General features: G+C 37.5%; 1 protein-coding gene across 2 annotated transcripts; it reads right to left on the bottom strand.

Moving 5' to 3' along the window:
- Nucleotides 1-10,313: 10,313 nt before the first annotated feature.
- Nucleotides 10,314-16,280, bottom strand: LOC123944298 (olfactory receptor 4K1-like). 2 transcript variants are annotated; one of them, XM_046009264.1, is made up of 2 exons: nucleotides 16,247-16,280; nucleotides 10,314-11,230 (listed from the first exon to the last, which is right to left on the bottom strand). In XM_046009264.1, the coding sequence occupies exons 1-2, from the start codon at nucleotides 16,278-16,280 to the stop codon at nucleotides 10,314-10,316; spliced, it is 951 nt and encodes a 316-aa protein (XP_045865220.1). The 2 variants fall into 2 exon arrangements, with proteins under 2 accessions (XP_045865220.1, XP_045865221.1); XM_046009265.1 differs by lacking the exon at nucleotides 16,247-16,280 and adding an exon at nucleotides 15,374-15,384 and having other exon boundaries at nucleotides 10,314-11,241.
- Nucleotides 16,281-18,296: the final 2,016 nt, after the last annotated feature.

The following is an 18,296-nucleotide window of genomic DNA, read 5'->3' as shown; positions in this document are numbered from 1 at the left end:
TTGTTGTTGTTCTTCTCTTTGATCTCCCATTGGATTTGTCAGTGTTTGTGATGTTTAGATAAGCTATTAAGCTGATCTCCTGCTACCTGATGTAGTCTCAGCCTGCTACTTCTCCGCCATCTTGACTCCTCCACTGTGTTTTCCTTTTTTAACTATTCAGTCTCTTTGTCTTTTGATTCAAACTTTTAGTCCATTATATTCCAAATGACTATTGATAGGTATATATTTATTTCCATTTCATAACTTATTTTTACAATTGTTTTTGTAGTTCTTCTTTGTTCCTTTCTTCTCTTGCTCTTTTTCTTTGTGGTGTGCTGGCTTTCTTTAGTGATCTACTTGGATTCCTTTGTCTTTATTTTTTGCATATCTGTTGGAGGTTTTGATTTGTACTTACCATGAGGCTGATATATAACATCCTATGTCTATAATAGTCTGTATTAGGTCAAGTTTTGCTTAAATTCAAATCCTTTCTGAAAGTACTAAATTTTATTCCCCTGCCATGTTTTATGTATATGACATCATACTTTATATCCTTTTATTTTGTCAGTTCCTTGACTGATTTTTTTAGATATAATTGATTTTATACCTTTTGTGCTTTAACCTCTGTATTAGTTTTGTAGTGATTAATCTACCACTTTTGTTATATTTATATGTACTTGTGAAATTGTTTTCCTTTCCTTATGTTCTTACTCAAGATCATGGCTTTTCCTTTCATCCCCTAGGATTCCATTTAATGTTTTTTGTAAGGATGAGACATTCCTTTAACTTATGTTTGTCTGGGAAACTATATCTCTCCTATTCTGAATGACAGCCTTGCTACATAGAATATTCTTGGTTCCAAGGTGGGTTTTGTTTTTGTTTTTGTTTTTTGTTTGTTTTTATTGTTGTTGTTTTCTTTTCACTACTTTGAATCTGTTATGCCACTGCCTCTGGCCTTCAAAGTTTTTGCTGGAAAATCAGCTGATAGCTTTATGGGAGTTCTCTTCAATGTAACTGTTTTCTTTTCTTTACTGCTTTTCAAACTCTCTCTTTATCAGTACTTTTTGTTATTTTAAGTATTATGTGGCTTTTTTTTAAGATTTCTTTTCAGTGTAACAGAATTCATTGTTTTTGCACCACACGTAGTGCTCCATGCAATGCATGTCCTCCATAATACCCACCACCTGGCTCCCCCAACCTCACACCCCCCTGCCCTTTCAAAACCCTCAGGTTGTTTTTCAGAGTCCATAGTCTCTCATGGTTCACCTCCCCTTCCAATTTCCCTCAACTCCCTTCTCCTCTCCATCTCCCCATGTCCTCCATGTTATTTGTTATGCTCCACAAATAAGTGAAACCATATGATAATTGACTCTCTCGGCTTGACTTATTTCACTCAGCATAATCTCTTCCAGTCTTGTCCATGTTGCTACAAAAGTTGGGTATTCATCCTTTCTGATGGAGGCATAATTCTCCATGGTGTATATGGACCACATCTTCCTTATCCATTCATCCATTGAAGGGCATCTTGGTTCTTTCCACAGTTTGGCGACCGTGGCCATTGTTGCTGTAAACATTGGGGTACAGATGGCCCTTCTTTTCACTACATCTGTATCTTTGGAGTAAATACCCAGTAGTGCAATTTCAGGGTCATATGGAAGCTCTATTTTTATGTGTCTTGATGTGGACCTCCTTGGGTTGATTTTGTTACGGGTTCTCTCTCCCTCTTGGATGGATGTCTGTTCCTTCTATGATTTAGGAAGTTTTCAGCTATTATTTCTTCAAAAAAATTTTCTTCCCCCTTTGCTCTCTCTTCTTCTGGAATCTCTGTAATGGGAATGTTATTACTCTTGATGGTGTCATTGAGATCTCTTAATATTGTTTTTTACTTTTTTTGTTGAGCTTGGTTGCTTACCATTACTCTGTCCTCTAGCTCACCTCTTCTACTTCCTTTAGTTTACTGTTTATTCCTTCCAGTATATTTCTGATTTTAGTTATTGAGTTATCTCTAGCTGGTTCTTTTTAGATATATAATATCTCTTTGTTGAAGGTCTTGCTAAGATCCTCCACTTTTTCCTCAAGTCTAGTAAGTAGCTTTACATGAGGCATATCACTTATCTCTGTTTAATTTAGTTCTTTTGCTGTGGTTTTGTCCTTGTCTTGCATTTTGGACATATTTCTTCCTCTTTCTTCTCCTTTTGTCCCACTCTCTGCATTTGTTTCAATGTATTAGGAAAATCAACTGTATTTCCTAGTCTTCAACATAGTGACCTTATGTAGAAGTCCTAGAATGCCTTATAGTCTATTGTATCCTGTTCACCAGAACCTGGTGCTTCAGGTTTGCCCACTATGTGTTTTGTATGCTATTCTCTCCTATTGTGGTTGAGCCACATTTGCCTTCAGTCCCATTGACTACAATGGTCCAATTTGCCTGTTATTGCCTGGATTTCCTTTTTATGCTGTTAAGGGACCAGTCTGAGGCTGCCTTGGGCTTCTAGTTGGGTCACACCAGGTGCTTTCCTTCAGCCCCTTTGCTGGAACTGTGGTAAATCTCAACTGCAGGGCACTCTACCTATGTTATCCCCTGAGAAGTTTTCATTGGTAGATGGGGCCTGCAGTCAGGATCAATGTCTGCCCCTATTTTGTCTGTTGGGGCTACAGTAGCCCCTAACTGTAGGGCTCTCTTCTTATGCTACTTCCTGTGAGATTTTTCTCGGTGAATGAGGCTGGCAGTCAGATCAAGTATCTTCTCTGAGCCCACTACTGGGCCAGCAGTCAAACTGGTGTCTATGGTTATCTTCCCTTCTTCCCAGGGCATGAGTCACTTTGTAGTGGTCCTGGCCACTGCTGGGGTTGCTCACAGAGCCATAAGGGGCCACTTTGGATGGACTCCTGCTGAACAGAATGATTTCAAAGAGCCACGTATAGGAGAAAATCGGAGTTCAGTGCTCAGTGTCAGCAAGGTATGTGCCATTGCCTAACAGCGCTGCTTGAAGGATAAGGGCTGGCCAGAGCCACTTGCAGGGGCTCCTGTGAATGGGTATGTTGGATTGGGTGGATCTGCAAAAGAATAAGAAGGTGAGGCACATGGTATTAGCAAGTTTCATGGGAAGTGTTTTTTCAAATCTCAGCAGGTATCTGGATCTAGGCTGGGGGAATGGGAAAGAGAAATGACACCCTTTAGCTCTTTTGTTCTTGGAGAAGACGTCTAAAGATCTATGCCCCTCTAGCATGATTTCTGAGATTAGTAAATAAATCACCTTCCCTATATCCCAGGTGCTTTTCAAACTGCTACTTCTATGCTGTACCTTGGAGGCATTGTTTGGTATATACTGACTCTTTAAGGACATGGACATAGTTTCCTATCATCCTTGGCTCTTCCAGAGCCAGGCCTACTGATTTTTAAAGTTCTTTCTGTTAAGCCCTACTGATTATATTAACTTGCAAAGTTAAGCCTCTGGTTTTCAAAGCCAAAAGTTATAGGGACTAGTCTTCTCAATGCAGGTCACCCATGTCTAGGGTGCTTGGTGTTGAGTCTTTTCCTCTCTCTTCTCTATCCTTGTGGTGTCCCTCTCTCTCGTGGTTAGTCTCACTGCTGAGTTTGGTTCCTGACCAGGGCTCTGCCCTTCCTAGCATATTTAGATGTGGCCACCTCTCTGTGAGCTGTGAAGAGTCTGTTCTAGCAGTCTTTAGTTCATTTTCTGGATTACTTACACTGATGTGGCTTCTACTTAGGTGTATCTGTGGGAGGAGGTAAGCTTAGGATCCTCTTACTCTGCATTTCCCCAGGATCCTCCCTGTAACTTTGTTTAGAGTGACATTGGACTAAATTTTCCCTTATTATATCATACTTGTAAAATTTTGGAAACCAGGTTATTTTGGTTTCATTGAGTGAGTGGAGGAGGAATGTTCTCCCAATAAGGGTAAAAGGAGCTGACTCTGTTTTCAGATGGCACTATTATGCATGAGAGGAGCTACAAATGATCTTCTTATTTATGGTTTGCCTTAACAAAGTCTTCATAGGGATTCTATTCCTAGAGTTCATGATGCCCAACATAAACATATCAAATTTTGTGCTTGAGAATAAGGAGATAAATTACTCAAGAGAAGGACCCCTAGAAGTAAAACTACTTGGGTCTTGAATACAAGCATATTTTGGTAAAGATACCAAATCGCTTTCTAAAAATTGTTCAGTAATTTTTGACCACACTGAACTTCCATATTTCCAAATTTTCAGTCCTGTTTAGTATTATTCTTTTGTTTTGTCTTTACCAGTGTAATAGGGGATATGGCACATCTCTCTTGTCTGAATTCATATTTTATTACCTGTTAGATTGAGTATTTTTTCTGTTTTTGTTTGTCATTTGTATATTTTTTTATTTGTTTATTTACAGCATAACAGTGTTCATTGTTTTGGCATCACACCCAGTGCTCCATGTAGTACGTGCCCTCCCTATTACCCACCACCTGGTTCCTCAACCTCCCACCCCCCGCCCCTTCAAAACCCTCTGGTTGTTTTTCAGAGTCCATAGTCTCTCATGGTTCATCTCCCCTTCCAGTTTCCCTCAACTCCCTCTCCTCTTCATCTCCCCATGTCCTCCATGTTATTTGTTATGCTCCACAAATAAGTGAGACCATATGATACTTGACTCTCTCTGCTTGACTTATTTCGCTCAGCATAATTTCTTCCAGTCCCGTCCATGTTGCTCCAAAAGTTGGGTATTCATCCTTTCTGATGGAGGCATAATACTCCATTGTGTATATGGACCACATCTTCCTTATCCATTCATCCGTTGAAGGGCATCTTGGTTCTTTCCACAGTTTGGCGACTGTAGCCATTGCTGCAATAAACATTGGGGTACAGATGGCCCTTCTTTTCACTACATCTGTATCTTTGGGGTAAATACCCAGCAGAGCAATTGCAGGGTCATAGGGAAGCTCTATTCTTAATTTCTTCAGGAATCTCCACACTGTTCTCCAAAGTGGCTGCACCAACTTGCATTCACCAACAGTGTAAGAGGGTTCCCCTTTCTCCACATCCTCTCCAACACACGTTGTTTCCTGTCTTGCTAATTTTGGCCATTCTAACTGATGTCAGGTGGTATCTCAATGTTGTTTTAATTTGAATCTCCCTGATGGCTAGTGATGAACATTTTTTCATGTGTCTGGTAGCAATTTGTATGTCTTCATTGGAGAAGTGTCTGTTCATATCTTCTGCCCATTTTTTGATATGATTATCTGTTTTGTGTGTGTTGCGTTTGAGAAGTTCTTTATACATCCTGGATATCAACCTTTTGTCTGTACTGTCATTTTAAAATATCTTCTCCCATTCCATGGGTTGCCTTTTTGTTTTGTTGACTGTTTCCTTTCCTGTGCAGAAGCTTTTGATCTTGATGAAGTCCCAAAAGTTCATTTTTGCTTTTGTTTCCTTTGCCTTTGGAGATATATCTTGAAAGAAGTTGCTGTGGCTGATATCGAAGAGATTACTGCCTATGTTCTCCTCTAGGATTCTGATAGATTCCTTTCTCATGTTGAGGTCTTTTATCCATTTCGAGTTTATCTTTGTGTATTGTGTAAGAGAATGATCGAGTTTCATTCTTCTACATATCACTGTCCAGTTTTCCCAGCACCATTTATTGAAGAGACTGTCTTTTTTCCACTGTATATTTTTTCCTGTTTTGTCGAAGATTATTTGACCATAGAGTTGAGGGTCCATATCTGGGCTCTCCACTATGTTCCACTGGTCTATGTGTCTGTTTTTATGCCAGTACCACGCTGTCTTGGTGATCACAGTTTTGTAGTAAGGCTTGAAATCGGGTAACGTGATGCTGCCAGTTTTTTATTTTTTTTTTCAACATTTCCTTAGCAATTTGGGGTCTCTTCTGATTCCATACAAATTTTAGGATTATTTGCTCCAGCTCTTTGAAAAATACTGGTGGAATTTTGATCGGAATGGCATTAAAAGTATAGATTGCTCTAGGCAGTATAGACATTTTAACAATGTTTATTCTTCCAATCCAAGAGCATGGAACAGTCTTCCATCTTTTTGTGTTTTCTTCAATTTCTTTCATGAGTGTTCTATAGTTCCTCGAGTACAGGTCCTTTACCTCTTTGGTTAGGTTTATTCTCAGGTGTCTTATGGTATCTTATGGTTCTTGGTGCTATAGTAAATGGAATCAATTCTCTAATTTGCCTTTCTGTATTTTCATTGTTAGTGTATAAGAAAGCCGCTGATTTCTGTACATTGACTTTGTATCCTGCCACATTACTGAATTGCTGTTTGAGTTCTAGTAGTTTGGGGGTGGAGTCTTTGGGGTTTTCCATATAAAGAATCATGTCATCTGCAAAGAGAGAGAGTTTGACTTCTTCCTTGCCAATTTAGATACCTTTTATTTCTCTTTGTTGTCTGATTGCTGTTGCTAGGACTTCTAATACTATGTTGAACAAGAGTGGTGAGAGTGGTCATCCTTGTCGTGTTCCTGATCTCAACGGGAAGGCTGCAAGCTTTTTCCCATTGAGGATGATATTTGCTGTGGGTCTTTCATAGATAGATTTTATGAAGTTCAGGAATGTTCCCTCTATCCCTATACTTTGAAGCATTTTCATCAGGAACAGATGCTGGATTTTGTCAAATGCTTTTTCTGCATCAATTGAGAGGACCATGTGGTTCTTCTCTCTTCTCTTATTGATTTGTTCTATCACATTGATTGATTTGCGAATGTTGAACCAACCTTGCAACCCAGGGATGAATCCCACCTGGTCATGGTGGATAATCTTTTGAATGTGCTGCTGGATCCTATTTGGTAGGATCTTGCTGAGAATCTTTGCATCCATATTCATCAGGGATATTGGTCTGAAATTCTCCTTTTTGGTAGGGTCTTTGCCTGGTTTGGGGGTCACGGTAATGCTGGATCTAACAATTGTGAATATCTATGCCCCCAATATGGGAGCACCCATTTACATAAGAAAACTATTAATCAAGATAAAGAGTCATATTGATATGAATACAATAATAGTAGGAGATCTTAATATGCCTCTCTCAGAAATAGACAGATCATCGAAGCAGAAAATTAATAAAGAAATAAGAGCATTGAATGAAACATTGGACCAGATGCACCTCATAGACATATATAGAACATTCCACCCTAAAACAACAGAATACTCATCTTCTCAAGTGCACATGGAACCTTCTCCAGAATAGACCACATACTGGGTCACAAAGCAGGACTCAACCAATACCAAAAGACTGACATTATTCCCTGCATATTCTCAGATCACAATGCTTTGAAACTGGAACTCAATCACAAGGAAAAGTTCAGAAGGAACTCAAACACCTGGAAGCTAAAGACCACCTTGCTTAAGAATGCTTGGATCAACCAGGAGATCAAAGTTGAACTTAAACAATTCATGGAAACCAATGAGAATGAAGAGACTTCCGTCCAAAACCTATGGGATACAGCAAAGACGGTTCTAAGGGGGAAATACATAGCCATCCAAGCCTCCCTCAAAAAAATGGAAAAATCCAGAATACACCAGCTGTCTCTACACCTTAAAGAACTGGAGAATCAACAACAAATAAAACCAACTCCACATGCAAGAAGCGAAATAATCAAGATTAGAGCAGAGATCAATGAGGTAGAAACGAGAGATACAGTAGAACGTATCAATGAAACTAGAAGCTGGTTTTTTGAAAGAATCAATAAGATCAACAAACCATTGGCCACACTGATCCAAAAGAAAAGAGAGAAAGCCCAAATTAATAAAATTATGAATGAAAAGGGAGAGATCACAACTAACACCAAGGAAATAGAAACAATCATCAGAAATTATTACCAACAGTTATATGCCAATAAGCTAAGCAACCTAGATGAAATGGATGCATTCCTGGAAACCTATAAACTCCCAAAATTGAATCAGGAAGAAATTGACAACCTGAATAGACCGATATCTAGTAATGAGATTGAAGCAGTGATCAAAAACCTCCCAAATAACAAGAGCCCAGGACCTGACGGATTCCCTGGGGAATTCTACCAAACTTTCAAAGAAGAAATAACATCAATTCTCCTGAAGCTGTTCCAAAATATTGAAACAGAAGGAAAACTTCCAGACTCTTTTTATTTTTCTTTCTTTTAAGATTGTTTTTATTTATTTGAGAGAGAAAGAGAGCCTGAGCGGGGGAACTGGGACAGAGGGGGAGAAGGAAAAGCAGACTCCCCACTGAGCAAGGAGCCTGATGGAGGGCTTGATCCCAGGATCATGACCTGAACCAAAAGTAGACACTTAACTGACTGAGCCACCCAGGCACCCCTGTATATTTTTCTTTAAATTTGCTTGTTATATTTGATTCATAATCTTTTAGATAATGAAATAAGGTTGTCATTTGAGAGTTAAGTTCTCTAAGTACACATAATGGATAGGAAAACATATGCCAGCTCTTGATTAGAATGATTCCTGGAACGGTGTGTCTTAATTTTAAACTGGTGAGAAACATTAACACACCTACAAAAAGATTGTATGTAGTCCTGAATGTATAGATAAATAAGAAGAGGAGCTACTGAGACAAATCATAACCATTCCCATCACAGCATTGTCCAGGTAGGTGTTTCCCTGCCAGGCTCCAAGAATCTGATGATCTTCCACATATCAGTCAGGTAACCAAAACTTAAAATTCTGACATAGATTCACCAAAACCACTTAATTATTTGGTTTCTGTTTCAATCATAATGCTCTATTTGATTTGACAATTATATTTTCTTATTTTTTAAGATTTTATTTATTTACTTACAGCACACACCTATGGGAGGGTAGCACAGATGGAGAAGGAGAGAGAATCTCAAGCAGACTCCACACTCAGTTTCTACCTCAACCTAGGGCTCCAACTCATGACCCTGAGATCATGACCTGAGCCAAAATCAAGTGTTGAACACCTAACTAAGACTCCCAGGCACCATGACAGTTGTATTTTCAGTATAATTTGGCAAATCTATCCAGGTTTCTTATAATTATTAACACATTGTAATTTCTGAGTCTTTAAGTCTGTAGGCCAAAAATTGAGCTGAGGCAATTCATTAAGTTTAAGTCAATTATGAAGTGTTTTCGTGACTCCTATCCTAGCTGTATCACTCTATAACCCTTATACAGAGTAAATCCTTTGTGATGCAAAACTTTTGTGGATCTCTGCTTCATTAATATTCAGTGATTTCCATGAGGATGGAAATGTTCCTTAATCTTTATGTGTCCATAATACCTAGCATACTTAATTTAAAAAATTGCAGGGGGTTGCTTTAAGTTAAACAAAACTGAACTTTAACACACTGAGATTAACTCAGTATATGTTTTATATCTATTATATCCTACTTGCCTTTACTACCTAATTGCTAACAAACATTTTTATTGCTACATTGATTGATTTGAAAGCTTTTACTGAATATGGGATTATGACTTTTGCCTCTTTTGTAATACCTGTAACCACTCATTTTAATATTCTTAAAGACTGTTTTTTATCAGTGTCAGTTTATTTAGGTAACATCCAATGAAGTAACCTCAAACATGGAAAACTAAATATGAAAACTACAGAGTACAAGGACTCATAAAAATCTGAGACCAAGATCTGGACCATCTAGTTTTCCACTGGCTTCCTATTCCATCACTCCAAATTGCCTTGTTTGTATGAAACAACAGTAGAATTTACCTGGAAACCAATGCTCTATGTGCTTGTATTCTCCTTATGGCACTTACTGCATATGCTAGCATGTTAAACTTTTGGCAAATGGACACATATGGTAAGAACTAGAACAATAATGTTCTGAGGGACTTAGAATCTGTTCTAAGTAGTAAAAACAAAACCATAATCATATCTTCAGCTCAAAAACCACAGATTTGAACTTAAAGCTGACATAAATTGAGTAAACTCCTCATGGCATGGATTCAGTGATGCAGTGATGATTCTGTGGCTAACAAGGGACTGAATCAATCATGCTCACCTTCCTTCTCCTATTCTTTCCATGATATGGTAGGATCCTCCTCAAGTTGCATTTAAAATTTGAGAAAAATAAATGCTACAGGATGCTTTTTTAAACAGTGCCTATATAAGGGGGGAAAAAACTATTTAGGAATTTTAATATATATAGTTGATTGTTTCAGGGAAGATGAGATGAGCCTTCGAGTATTAGAAGTAGTATCATATGAGATTTTGTAATGTATTTACCAGCTTTAGATCATCAGATGGAGGTCCTCTAGTAGCAAAAGACTAATTGTGACAGAACACAACAATAAAAGCATACATGTGCTTTGCAAAAGACATTAAGTATGGATTTTTGTTATGGCTTCACAGTTGTCTAAAAGACTTCCTTGGAACCCACATGTCGGTTCCTTAGCTTTTTCATGGCTTCCTTTACATCTTTATTCCTCAATGTGTAGATCATGGGGTTAAGGACAGGAGTAAAGACAGTAAAAAACACAGAAATAAATTTATCAATTGGGAAGCTTTCAAAGGGCCAAATATAAATGAAGATCAATGGACCAAAGAACAGAACCACAACAGTAATGTGGGCAGACAGGGTGGAAAACGCCTTGGACATGCCACCAGAGGCTTGGTGGTGGACAGTAGCAAGGATAATAATGTAAGAAATGAGCAAAAGGAGGAAGCAGATAAGTGAAAGCAGGCCACTATTGGTGAGCACCAGAATCTCTAAAACATATGTGTCTAAGCAGGCAAGCTTGATCACAAGGGGAAGGTCACAAAAGAAATTATCTACCTTATTGGGTCCACAGAAAGGAAGATTGACAGTGAATGCCAGGTGGCTGGCTGAGTGTAGGATGCCAGTGGTCCAAGAGACCCCCACTAAAACAGCGCACACCCTTTGGCTCATGATGGTCATGTAGTGCAGAGGTTTGCATATAGCAATGTATCTATCATAGGCCATGGCAACAAGAAGCACCATCTCACTACCCCCAAAAACATGCAAGAAAAATATTTGTGACATGCATCCCTGGAAGGTGATGGTCTTGTGTTCATTGAGGAAGTCTGCAATCATCTTGGGAGTGGCCAATGTAGCCTGGCACATATCAATAAAGGAGAGATTGCTAAGAAGAAAATACATTGGGGAATGTAAGCGAGAGTCTATAATTACTGTGAGGATGATAATGATGTTTCCCAACACTGCAGCTCCATAAAACACCGAAAAGATAAAGAAAAGGAAGAGTTGGATGTCCCGAGAACTAGACAGGCCCAACAAAATGAATTCAGTAACCACTGATTTATTGCTCCATCCATTAACTGACTCTGGGCTGCTGAAGTTATCTGCAAGAAACACAGATAATTAAAAAGGATAAGGAAACCTGGCGATTTACAGACCTGTACCCCTGTAGCTAAAAATATATGTTTATTAAAAAATTTAAAAAATTAATAAAAAAGGATAAGGATAAGCATTTCACCACTTTGCAAATGGAGTAGATGCTTCAGTTCTAATAATTATAAAAAATCATATAGTGAGACTCTAGGACAATGATTATTCACATTACTATTAGGAATTTTTATTTTCCATGTGATTATTTACAGAATTATATGAATTGTTCTTTACTTTTGCACTTAATGAATTGGCATGAGTGGGAGAGAGAGAGGAAGAAGGGAGAGAAAGACAGAGATAGTTATCTAACACATAAGTCAATATGGAAGGAAGGAAGAAGTTGAGTATTTGCCTTTGTGTTGTAAAGTGTTTTTGTAGAAGTGTGCAAGATCCCCACAATACCTTTAAAGACACAAACATTGTACTTACGCATTCAGATTATAAATTGCAGAAGATGAGCCTGATGCCTTTTACAGAATCGTGAAGGGAGAGAAAAGTTAGGCCAAGTATAAAGAGGTGGAAATCAGCCCAGTTACTTGGTAAATGATAACAGAGAAAGGAGTGTCATGTGACCATGTATTTGAGATATCTGCAGTTATAAGAGAGAAAAGTTAATTTGTAACAAGTCAAATTAGTGTGAGCAACAGATTGCATTCACCATTCTATATTCAAACAATTAAGCTTTATAACAATGAACTTTATGATTTAGCAGTGAAAAATTATCTTCCCAGAACCTCAGAAGCATATATTCTTTTAAATCAAAAATTATTATTTTATGAAAATGGGAAATGGATGCAAACAAGTATCACAGAAGGAGAACTACAAATAGCCGATAGCCATTTGAAGAGATGATCAACCTCACTGGTAACCAAAGAAATAGAATTTCAGTTAAAAAAATTATCCATCAACAAAAGAATTGATAAAGAAGATGATACACACACACACACACACACACACACACACACACACACACACAATGGAATATTACTCAGCCACAAATAGGATGAGATCTTGCCATTTGTGACAATATGCATGGGCATAAGAGGGAATTATGCTATGTGAAATAAATCAGACTGAGAAAAACAAAACAGATGGATAAACAGGCAAACAAATAGTTTTTTAGTATCACAGCTGTACTATTTCCTTTTTTCAATGTGATTTTTCTCTTAGAATAGTTGAATTCAGTACTAAAAATAGTCTGACTAGCTACCTGCTCATCAAATATGAGACTGAAAGCAATTTTAATTAGCATGTCTGCTAATTAAATTTATATTTGTACTACTTATGTTTGTTGCTGATTTTATAACCTCTTCTTTCTCTAATGATGTTACTATCACAGTAACAAAAGTATTTTTCCAAAGCCTACTGAATAGTGTAATTGATGTAATTAATTCATTCAACAAATGCTATACGTTGCCTTCTCTGTACCATGAACTTTTATAGACTCTGGAGACAAAGCAATGAAAAAAAAAAAGAAAATAAAAGAAAAAGTGTTCAACCTTCATGTAGCTTGTGTTCTAAAGGGGGTATAAGGGATGGCAGAAGCTATTAAAAATAAATAACATATACATTTATGTCAGTTAGTGACAAGTGCTATGGAAAAAATTAAGCAGAACAAAGATATATGGACTAACCAGGTGGTCAGAAAAAGCTTCACTAGGTGGGTTACATTTTCTCAAAGATTGTGGTAAATTAAGAGCAAGCCTTGATACTAAGAGCATGATAGCAAGCATGTGCAAGAACTTATTTAGATGAAATAAGCATTCTCTTGGGAAACGTCAGTATAATTTTGTCAGTTTTATTACAAATTAAATGAATGGGACATTGGCTTTTAACCTTATTATGGAATTGACAAAGCATAATTGTCTTTTCTGAACAGTATTCTACCTCATAGGCTTAACTACATCTACAGTTTTCAGGAACTATAAATTCAGTCTTATAGTAAGGACATGCATTTAAAACTAACCTTTTTATTTTCTAGAATGAAATGTGGATATTACAAAAATTGCTTTACAAATTTTATATTTTCATATATATGTAATTTATAAGCAGATTTGAAAGGCAGTTTTATATATTCTTGTATGAATATGCTAATTTCATCATTCAAAATAAAATTGAAATGATCTGTGATTTCCAGGACAAATCCTTGAAATGAAGCTCATACCCAGATATCAGAAGCTGGGAATACCTCCATTTGTAACACTTAGTGACAACTAGTTGAGATTATTTATTTATTTATTTATGGCATGACTTCCAAATATTGAGTCCATTTAAAATATAAATATAAAACAGTAATATAAAACTTGCTAATTACTGTTTTAATAATACCCCCATAGACTCTTATCCCTGTTGAAATTCTTCTGTATTATTTCTCTGTGTATAAAGACCTACAAGAGTTTGCCAAGTGAGAAATGTATTAAAATAAAGGGATGCCTGGGTGGCTCAGTTGGTTAAGTGGCTCCTTTGGCTCAGGTCATGATCCCAGGGTCCTGGGATCAAGCCCCGCATTGTGTTCCCTGCTAGGTGGGGAATGTGCTTTTCTCTCTGCCTCTGCCTGCCACTCTGCCTGTTTGTGTTCTCTCTCTCTCTCTCTCCCTGACAAATAAATAAATGAAATCTTTAAAAATATATTAAAACAAAGTTTTCTGATCTTAAGCCATCCCTGTTTATGTCTAGTTAGTTTTATTGAATTGACTTGGTTTAGTTCTAGATTTATAGGCAGAATTTCTCTAAAACCATCCTAAAAGGATTTTTCCATATTAAGAGATAATCATATTTTTTTTTAAGATTTTATTTACTTATTTGACAGAGATATCACAAGTAGGCAGAGAGGCAGGCAGAAAGAGAGAGAGAGGGAAGCAGGCTCCCTGCCGAGCAGAGAGCCCCATGCGGGACTCAATCCCAGGACCCTGAGATCACGACCTGAGCTGAAGGCAGCGGCTTAACCCACTGAGCCACCCAGGTGCCCCGAGATAATCATATTTTTATTCACAGTTGTGATATCAGCCAGTCTTCATAGGAAGACAGAGTGTGAAAATTTCTACAGTAAAATATTAATAGCACATGTTTGAGATCAGAAAATCTGGGTTTAGTTCCTGGCTCCTCTACTAACTCTTTATAATAGTGTTTGTTCATTAATTCCCACTTATTAAGCACCTGCTATGATACATGTCAACCATTCTGTAGGCCTGCAGATATAATAATGATCACAACAGAGAGGATTCATGCCTTTGTGTAGTTCACCACAACTCTTTAAACTTTGTTGCAGCATACATTTGAAAGAGGTATATAAACTATGAAGTGATAACTTTTAGTTGAGTGAGCATACTATTGTATTTAAAAATCAGATAATAAAGTTTTACCTCTACTTGGTAAAGCCAATCTAAACAGAAAAATACCTGCTTCTGAGCAGATTAATAATCTAGGAGATTTTAAAAGACCGAAAAATAATGAGGCATATATCATCATGTGAGATATGAAAGAGAAGATAGCTTCACAATAAAGATAACCATATTTAGGGACGCCTGGGTGGCTCAGTGGGTTAAGCCGCTGCCTTCAGCTGGGGTCATGATCCCAGGGTCCTGGGATCGAGTCCCGCATGACCTCCTTGCTCGGCAGGGAGCCTGCTTCTCTCTCCACCTCCGCCTGCTTCTCTCTCCACCTCTGCCTGCCTCTCTGCCTGCCTGTGCACACTCTCTCTCTCTCTCTCTCCTTCTCTCTGACAAATAAATAAAATATTAAAAAAAAAGATAACCATATTTATATGAGGAAATTGTCTTCTTGTCTCTGTATATAAGTAATTGAATTGGATAAAGGCTTTTGGATATGTCAGACTTGATTTAGTTGCCTTACATTATTACATGACTAATAATTCTATAAATATATACCATATAAGAAAGTGCAAAAGGATAGAAGCTGGAAAATGTTCTCAATAAAAAAAATATATACATAGCATCCTGTACTTGTAAAATGCTGGGAGGAAAAAGCATCTGTTAATCATAACAACCAGAATTTTCTTAGTCAACTTCATACAAAGCACCATGCTAAACACTTCATCCATTATCTCATTTCTTCTTACAACAGTGCTCCAAAGGAAGTACTATTATTACCCTACACAGTAGAAACAGCTAAATCCTAGCAGTAAAGTTAGTGTTACAGGGCATAGCCAGACAGCAGGGGTTTGTGTATTCAAAACACACCTATTTAACCACTATATGTCACTTAATTAGAGTCCTGATCACTGAAAATCTATCAGAGGAAGTCTACCTGGTCATTACAATGACAGTTTTGTGTCCCATTCTGTTCTCTATCCTCATCTCTATTCTTTCAGATTTATGTATCAGTATGCTCACCTTTACCTGGGCATCTCAATCCATCACCTGTGTTGGCAGTAAAAATAACCAGATGGTTCAATACTGTGTTTGATTTAGAATCTCATAAACAGACTACAAATTCTTATGCTCAAGAGCCCATGTTGTCTTAATTCTAGTAATCACTTTAACCCAGAATTCCTTTAACTCTCTGAATGATAACATGTGAACTTAATTTTTTACCTGATGTGATTAACTTCCACATACCAATTATGAGAGAAATTCTAGGGAGTAATAACAGGTTGAAGAAGAGAAACCTCCAAACCTTTTTTTTTAAAGACTGAGTCACAAAGCCCAAAAAAAAACACAAATATTTAAGTACCATACCACACACCCATATATCTTGGATAACCAGTACCATGGATTGCAATAGCTAATTAAAGAACTTCCTTTGTGAAGTGAAGTCATCTTGCTGTGGGAGTTATTAACACAATTTCAGTTGCTTTTCCCAAAAACAAAATGGAATGGATTTTTAAAATGTTGCCCATAATTACACATGAAGCATATGTCACAAGGGGGACATTTAGTGACCCAGAAGCTTGCAGCAGCTACATTCACTCTCATTTAATAATCTTTCTCCCTCCATGTGGCTTCCTTTTTCTACACATTTTTTTTTTTTTTTTTAGGAAAGAGGGGGTGGGGACGGGGCAGAGGGAGAAGGAGAGGGAAAGAGAGAATCAAGAGCAGATTCCACCCCAGCATGGAGCCCCCCACACAGCTTGACAGTCATGACCTGAGCTGAAACCAGGAGTTGGACACTTAACCAACTGAGCCACCTAGGCTCCCCTCTCCATGTGGCTTTCCACTGTTTAGAGTGACTGTGCCCATAAGTACTAGGTCACAAGCTCGGGAAAATATAAATCTGTCAAGGGGCCTAAGAGAATTGGAATTTTGTTTTCTCTAATCCTGTATTTCTTTCTTTTCACAGAAATATTTATGATAAAGTTTTTTTTTAAACTCCATGCTAAACAGTATGCCACCAAACCCCCCAAATATTTTAGTTTGTCATTGCTCAGTACCTACCCATACATTAGAATCAGAAAGAAGGCTTAGTTGGACATAAGTGGGTAGAACTGTACACCTAGCTTCTTTTTGGACACTGTGGAAAGATACCTAAGAGCAGTAGAAGGGCTGAAAAGGTCTACAGAGAAGAGCAGGTGACAGAAAGAAAATAGCTAATGTTGAGAAACAGAATAAATGCCCAGAAAATTTGGTGTCTGAAGAACCTTGACTTCTCTGAGTTCTTGACTAGTAGACTAAATTCCTTCTTGACATCTTCTCTTTAATGTTTCATAGGTATTTCAGTTCTGTTTCCAAACCTATTTGTCCTTTACTCTGCCTAATGCCAGCTAATGGCACTTCTGTGTCCTGTGATTCTAGTCAAATATTTAGCTCCTTCCTTTTCCTTATTCCCATTCTAAACCCTGCTTTACCTTCCCCCCAAATATTCCCAATTTATCAAATTATTTCCATCTTAACTCCCTGTCTAAATCTTTATTTTCTTTTCCCATTAATGTCTCAAAGGGCTTCTAATAGCCTCTGCCTTGTACCATTTATATTTTCCAGTCATTCCTCTAGAGTGATCTTTAAAAATAAAATCAATTGGTCATACGACTTTAAAATGGTGAATGCATTCCATTGCTCTAGAAATAAAATCAGTGCCCTTGCTGAGTGTGTGTCATTTTACACTTCACATGTTAACTTCAACCTCAGCTTTTCTCACTCTGCACAGTCACTAAACCTATGCTTTCATTTCCTAGAATACTCCTTTTCATATCAGTGAGTTTTGCTTTCTCTTTCTTCCATCTGAATATTTTTTCTCTGGCTCTTCATGTTCTATATCCTCATTTTTTAAAAAAAAATGTGTATTTATTAGAGAACGTAAGCAAGAGAGCACAAGCGGGGGGTGCAGCAGAGGGAGAGGGAGAAGCAGGCTCCCCACTGAGCAGGGAGCCCGATATGAGACTCAGTCTCAGTACTCTGAGATCATTATCTGAGTTGAAGGCAGACGCTTAGCCAACTGAGCCACCCAGGTACCACTGTGTCCTCATTTTTAAAGTATCAGATGAAATATCATTCTACAGAGCAGATTTATCTACATATCTTTCCCTCTCTATATACTCCTCCTAATTTTGAATTTTTTTCATATTGCAACATTATTTGCTCCCCTCATAACACTCATTACAGTTTTAATTTTTACTTATGTTTGTGTACATGTTGTTATTTGTTTGTCCTCTCTACCCCAAGATTATAGGCTTCATGCATGCAAGAACTGAATCTCTCAGACCACTATTAAACTTGGCATATAACTTAGCAAATAGTAAATGCCCAAATAATAGTATTCATTCAGTGAATAACTGAATAGGTAATTGCCCATGAGATGGTTACTTTTTATTTTTAAGAACTGCTATAAAGCTTTGTTGTTTTGAGAATATCACATAAATAGGATCATATATGTTTCCTCTATATACTGGCTTTCTTTTTAACCCAACATAATGCCTTTGAGATTCATTCATAAATCAATAGTTGCTTCCTTTTTATTCTGAGTACTATTCTAAACCAATTCTGGACTTGGCCATGTGTCTTGTTCTGTCCAGGAGGT

This window comes from Meles meles, chromosome 6, assembly GCF_922984935.1.
Source record: "Meles meles chromosome 6, mMelMel3.1 paternal haplotype, whole genome shotgun sequence".
NCBI lineage: Eukaryota > Metazoa > Chordata > Mammalia > Carnivora > Mustelidae > Meles > Meles meles.
This window is presented reverse-complemented; position numbering and strand designations above follow the sequence as displayed.

Bases quoted from the DNA above. Each gene is read 5' to 3' on its own strand.
- LOC123944298 (XM_046009264.1), bottom strand. From the start codon at position 16,280: ATGGAGGGAGAAAGATTATTAAATGAGAGTGAAT. The intron at 11,231-16,246 runs GTAGCTGCTGCA...GCAATAAATCAG, and splicing joins ATTATTAAATGAGAGTGAAT to TGGTTACTGAATTCATTTTG.